This window comes from Myotis brandtii, unplaced genomic scaffold, assembly GCF_000412655.1.
Source record: "Myotis brandtii unplaced genomic scaffold, ASM41265v1 scaffold69, whole genome shotgun sequence".
NCBI lineage: Eukaryota > Metazoa > Chordata > Mammalia > Chiroptera > Vespertilionidae > Myotis > Myotis brandtii.
Window position 1 is genome coordinate 3,022,166 of NW_005370700.1, and position 6,986 is coordinate 3,029,151.

General features: G+C 45.9%; 1 protein-coding gene across 1 annotated transcript in view; it reads right to left on the bottom strand.

The window, feature by feature from the left end:
* Positions 1 to 6,986, bottom strand: part of GRP (gastrin-releasing peptide) — a 13,885-nt gene that overhangs the window by 3,367 nt on the left and 3,532 nt on the right. The window contains 3 exon segments of the mRNA XM_014529639.1: positions 1,486 to 1,567; positions 1,569 to 1,735; positions 6,457 to 6,631. Of these exon segments, the coding sequence (XP_014385125.1) occupies positions 1,486 to 1,567; positions 1,569 to 1,735; positions 6,457 to 6,631 (424 nt within the window).

A 6,986-nucleotide genomic window follows, 5' to 3' on the forward strand; every position in this document is an offset into this window, starting at 1 on the left:
ACACACACACACACACACACACACACACACACACACACACACGGGAAGCTGGTATCATACAGGTGTGGGCAAGAGAATCACTCGAGGCTTTACATGGAGTTGTTACTTATTTCTGTATTGGTTGACTTAATCCAGATTTTCTTTCTGAATAAAGGCTTCCAGAGACATTCTCTCTAAGTGCTTAATGCAACAAATGCATTTTTGTTTTGAGTTGAGCCTAAAAAATCCACAGTGGACCAAAGGGCAGTGAAGCACAGAGCTCCCTCCGGAGAATAAACTGAGGGTTGGCAAAGCCAGCCCGAGCCTCTGGAGAGGGACCATCAATCAAAGAATTGGCCACCATGAAAAAGTGAAGGAGCCAGCTCCCCAAGCTCTGTGACTGAAAGTCAGTGTTGTTTCTTATCAAAAAAGGGAGGAGCATGGCGCTACTGTATCCTGCATCCTTCCTATGTAATATCAACATGGACAGTGCCTCAGAAGATGTCTGTCCTGGCGGCACACTGTCCAGGCAGACAGCACAGGCTCCTGTCCTGGTTTTACCAGAGAACAGCTGTGTGACCATCTCCGTTTCCTCACGGAGACTCTACAATGGAGAGAAGAATAGAATTTTCCTGAATCTTCCTCCTAAGATTGCTGTGGGTATTAACAGATCAAATGGAGATCAACTGCTTCTCCCAGTACTTAGAGTATAGTGAACACTCAATAAAATTAGCTATTATTAATATTTCTAGTATTCCAATTATTTTTGCCTTTTATCATAAATTTCATGGAAGCTTCTTAACAGTTAATGAGAATCACCTCATTTTCAGCTGCTTCATCTTCTTCCTACACATTTTCTTCTCTCTTTTAACTCATTGACTGTCCTTGTATCTAACCAATGCCAGTTTGGTAGAATTGTTGTTCTCTGTCCTCCATAAAATCATATACAGGGCAAATCAGTTGCCCTTAGGTATGTTCAACAAGTTTTGAAATATTAGGATGAACCCTGAACTCAGAAATCTTGGAACAAAAATGAAGAAGTGTCATTTTGCATAAAAGGTCACAAATAAGAATGCTCTCTTCTAAAAACATCTATGAAGAGGCCCTTTCCCGTGTCCATCAAAAATACACCCTATCTGTAGACCCACAGGGATTTACTCAAAGATGGCCTCACTAGCAAAATATTCTTGTTGGGCCTGGCAGATTAAAAACATCCCATCCATGCACAGTTGCTAATACATACAATTCCTAGTAAAACCCCTAAACTGGAGTTTTGAAACCACAGCATTTTGATGTGCCAAGAGGAAAAACAATCTATTATGTTGAAAAGAAAAGATGGCGCGGCAGTTGTCTACTGATTTCCTTAGCGTGTGTTGGTATTGGCCTAATGCAGTGGCTGTGAAGGTTTGCATTGCAAACAATTTTATTCTCCACTCAACCTTTCCTCCCAACTCTCCCCAAATACCTCCCTCCCCCCCTCCCACTTCCCCAGTAGGTTCCTTATACCTTTGAGTCTTGAACCTACATCTGAAAAGTTGCTGCTATCCTCGGAATCGGAATCCGGAGTAGACTGGAGAATACCCAGGGGCGCCCTGTGGAGGTGACTGGTGGCTTCCGGTCCCCTTTCCTTCCATGAGGCCTAGCAGAGTCCTCGCTGCTTCTTCCCACAGGATGTGCTGCCGCAGCTGGTACTTCGGGCTCCCTCCCTCGTAAACATATGGGGACTCTCCTGTGCTCTTTTTCCCCATTAGGTGCCCTGTAAAAGACAAAAACAAACACCGAATGCCACAAATTTAACCTGGAGCAATGAATGAATGAGAAATTTAAAAGGACCCCAATTATGTTTGTGCTTCTTGCTCTTAAATGCAGAATAAATAGCATTTTATTATTAGAGTTAGTTCATAGATGATTGGTTTTGCTTTCTATTCAAAATGAGAAGTGAACTGGACAGAATTCAGACCTGCAGCTCTGGAACCCAGGGTACGGTCCCAGCCCCTCTGCTAACGAGCTAGGTGACCTCTGCCAAGTCATCTAGCCTCCCCAGTCTTCAATTCCTCAAATATAAAATGAACAGGTTGGACTAAATGAAATATAGGGAACCTTCCATATCTAAAATTCTACCACCAATTCTGTGTGCGCTGAGTTCCATTCCCAACTGAATGGTGGAATTGAAACATCCTCCCCCGCCGATTTGAAATTGCTACTGCGAAGAAAAGTCTCGATGCTTTTCTTTGTGTGATTTTTAAAAAGGGGCGGGGGTGTTGTTTATCTCTTATCTGTAATACAAATGTACCAAAGGAATTTTTCATTTAAACTTTCTCAGAGCTTAGCTGAGATTGAATCTAGGAAGCGTCACCTAGAAATTACAGTTTGTAAAGCATGTAATGAAAAACTGGTTGAAAACAAGTTCTGACCAACACTTCCCAGCCACATAATGCAGGATTTTCTCTTGGATGTCTAACGTGGTCTAACGTGGTCTATCAAAGGCTCCAGGGATGTACACGTGCCGTGTAAATTAACAAAAGTTGCGGTGCAGGAGGCCAAATCACTAAAACCATGGAAATTCATGAATGCAAGTGGGGACAGCCATGGGGTCAAAGGAGGCAGGGAATTCAAGGTCTGCATTCTGAGCACTTTAGCCCACTGCTTAAATATTCTCACATTATCTTATTTACTTTCGTCATTCGATTTTTCCCATCTCTCTATGATCAGCTTATATAGTATTTTCAAATGTCTAATATTAATAAAACTATCGTGCTTTTGATTTAAAGGTCACAGGTAAGAGCTCTCTGTGGCTCCAATGCTGACTGACATTAGAAGTATTTAAAGCAAACATCATGGGAATAATGTTGGACAGGCCTCAGTCATACAAAATAGAAAGAACCTCTTCCCAGCGTCTCTCTTCACCAAGAGGAGCCCTCACTATGACGTCATTGTGTATTGCAGTGTGCTGTTTACAGGATGTCTAACTGCAGGTCATTTCATGTGATCCACCCTGTAGTAAGTCTGATGAAAAAGAGACTTGCCAGTGGTCACACAGGTAAGCAAAGATTCTAGGATTAAAATCAGCTCACAAAAGGAGACATATGTACTACTATTTGTAATACTTTAAACAATAAAAAAAAAAATCAGCTCACAGTCCAGACTCTACTATACTACACTGCTTCAAAGTCTTTGAACTTCCTAAGAATATAAGGCAGTGAGAAATCATTCTAGGGTCTGTGATAGGAATGAAGTCAGCAAAAGGCTTTCTAATATTATCTTTAAAATAGGAATCATATAGCCATATATCACGATGGATATTGTGACTCAGAAAATTAATTCTGTGAGTACTGGGGAGCCTTCAACTGAGGTTTCACTGCCCAGCAGTGTGAGCACTTGTCAAGTCACTTAAGACACGTCACACAATTTCAGGCCTCCCTATTGAGGACCCTGTCCCCACTAAAGGAATCCTGAGCGATCGGCTCCTCACTTGTCTGCTTGATCAACCTGGTGCCCAGAGAGCCACTAAATAACCTTGCATTTAGCCAGAACAGTGATTATGTTGCACAACTTCCCAGGAAGTAGCAAGGCATTTGGCTTTATGTACATGGAGAAAATTGAATCATGATGATGGAAAAGCAGGATTAGAATCTGATGCTCCCAGTAATGCCCTCGGTCCCTCTTGCCTTCCATCACATCCTATCATCCTGTTAGCGTGCTGGAAAGGAGAAAGGCATTATTGCCCATGAGACAGAGGGGGACTGGAGATGTTTCCACAAGAACTGCATTTTTGTCAGGCCTGAATTATTTTGTGGACTTTTCTAAAAACCATCCGTGATGGATTTCACACATAGGATGTCCCTCAAAAAATGTATACACATGCTTTAAATAATTATAAAGGCAGTGTTTATTAAAATACATTTTATTTTCAAAATTGAGCTCTCAGCTGTTAAAGTATGTATACATTTTTGGGAGACATCCTGTAGATCCTTGGGACCTTTTCTTGAGTTTTTAATGTTTGCATATTTGGAAGGTGGGTAGTGTTCTGTCTCCCACTCCCAGATCCACAGACTGGTCATGAAGAAGAGGGTACTGCCCTAACCAGTTTGGCTCAGTGGATAGAGCATCGGCCTGCAGACTGAAGGGTCCCAGGTTCGATTCCTGTCAAGGGCATGTACCTTGGTTGTGGGCACATCCCCAGTAGGGGATGTGCAGGAGGCAGCTGATCGATGTTTTTCTCTCATCTATGTTTCTCTCTATCCTTCTCCCTTCCTCTCTGTAAAAATAATCAATAAAATATATATTTTTTAAAAATAAATAAAAAAGAAGAGGGTACCATCTATAACATCACAGGGAAACACACATTCCCTGGGTCCTATTTCACTGGTGAGCTGGCACCTGTCCACCAAATAATCATCTCTATGGCAACATGGATGCTATGCCCACTTCCACCTCTTCTCCCATCATCTTTTGTTATCTGTTCATATCATAATAGTGGAGATCTCAGCATAGCCAAGAGACAGGCACTTGAAAAAAATAAAACCATGGCCAGGGGGGAAAAAGGCCTTTGTCTCACTTAAAAATACCACTAAAATAGCAGGTTTGAAACATAACTTTCTTGAACTCAAAACTTGAAGATTACTCAAACTCAGGAAACGACTCATTAAGACAAAGTGCTAAGTACTTCTAGGAACTAGTGTCTCTGGACAGATACTTAAACTTTATTTCAGTTTCTGGAATAGTGTGACAATGTCAAGCCATTCTGTAGCTGAGCACAGGTGTTCAGACTCCCTCCTCCCTGATAGAGACCACAGGCATTTACTTAGGATACTGGCAAGCTACATTCAAAACCGAACATCATTCCTGCTTGTGAAAGCTCACATTCCCTCCGAGAGCATGTCTACCTAAAGGTAACTTTTGCTCAACCACAATGTCATTTTAGACCCAAATGTGAGTTTCTCCTTCTCCTTTCTCTTTCCTTTTTCTTCCTCAACTCTGCACAGCCAGCCAAGGGAGAAAAAGGAAAAAGAGTGTGTCTGAGAGCAGTAAGAAAATTTAAGGTTGCCACTGGTCTGTATGCTTTTGGGTGAGGAATGCCCAAGCACCACCACAAAGGGTGATTAATGCCAGGCACCCTAACTCCCTGGAGGCAGATACACTCTGGAACTACGGCAATCAGGGTTGGCTTGCACCAGAAATAACATGGTTCTAGCTGCTCAGCTAACTCTCTTGTCCTCCTTTTGGCCTGTAAGGGTTACCTAATAATAAAGCCTTTTTAGGACAAAAAAATATGGATGAGCAAAAAGAGGTTGGAAGTCTGGAAGTTTCATTTCACCTTCCCAGGCCACCAGATGGTGGCTGGCCTGGACGCTGGCCACTAGCTCTAAGGTCCCAGGAGCCTTTTTAAGCATCAGTCCTAGGGTTGGCTTCCTTAACACTCAAGTGTCCTTTCTTGGTTGTTTTTGGTTTTGCTTTTCATCTTCGCTAATCCCAGCCTTTCCTCTCCACACCAGACTTGTGGGTTCCCATGCCCCTCAGAGACCACAATGCTTTCACCCAGGCTGCCAGCCTTGGGCAATGACTCAGCGACAATGCGAACTACTCTGCTGCAACCAGGAGCTGTCCGATTCTCTCACAGAAGCGGCCACAACACGGAAATGCGGAGGAAGTGACAGTTCCAGCCTGATTCCTTTCCATGAAGTCATCCTGTCTTCACACAGAGAACCTGAGAGTTGTCTGATGTATACGAATTAGCAAGTATCTTTCCAACACACCCTCTCCTTCTCTACACAGATAACTAAGGAAATAGAAACAAACATATAAAAACACCACCATCACTATCACCACCACCACCATCACCATCACCACCACCACCATCACCATCACCTCCACCATAATCACCACCACCATCACCACCATCACCACATCACCATTACCATCACCACCACCATCACCATCACCATCACCACCATCATCACCACCAGCACCACCAGCACCACCCCACCACCATCCTTAAATCTCATTAGTGATGACCAGCCCCCGCCCCCCCCCCCCCCCCCGCCCCCAGGGAAAATGACCCCACGCCTGCGCCCCTGTTGGCCTGTCTCTTGTCTCCAGCTGATTCCCTGCACCCTCCCTCTTCCCTTCCTTCCCTGCTTCTTCTGAGCAACCCCCCGCAGGAAATGTTGGGGTTGCTGTAGTTGGCTTTATGGGGAGGTTTCTGAGGAAGTTGGGTGCTTTGCATTTGCCAGAGGCTGTTTGACGTGCCGAGATCCCCAGGGTGGCATTGGGTGAGAGCAAGGTTTCAGACCTGCTACCTGCCTCCCAGTTACTAGTCGCTGGGAGGCCTGGGGCCAGGATGAGCGAACCTCCAAGCCCATGCCTAGAGCGGCAGAAGGAAAGGAAAAGGAGCGAGGGGAGAGGGTGAGGTCGTCTAGGTCCAGGAGGCGGAGGAAAGCAGGGCTCAGGGTCAGCGGGGAGAGCAGGAGGGATTACCTGAGCGCAGGCTTCTGGATGGAAGGCGGGAGGGCTGGGCAGAGAAAAAACAATCGCTGCAGAGGCAGGAGGACTGAGAAAATTCAGAAGAGCCACAAAGGCGAGATTCAAGCACTGCTCGCTGAACAGGTTTAAAGCCCCCCACCTGCGGCTTTGCGGGGCGCAACGGCTCAGCCTGGGTTCACGCCGGGCTGGACCAGGGGTCCGAGGCGCACTCGGGGACCCGGCTTCCTAAAGGTGTTCGGGGAGAGACGGTGCCGGGGAGAGGGGGTGTTGGGTAGGTGTGGAGGAAAGGGCATCTTCGCGTGGCGTTGGGTGCTTGGAGAGCTGCGCGCGGGTGCCTGGGGAAGAGGGAAGACCCAGGGGCCAGCCCTTGGCTGACGGCTGGCCAGGACGGGGAAGGATGGGGAGTTTGGGGAGAAAGGTCGGAGCAAACCCAGTCTCCCAAAGCCGGGACCCAGAAACGCCGAGAGAGGGGAGACGGCCCCCAGCGCTGACGGGTCCTGCCCGGGGCGCGCGCGCCGACACTC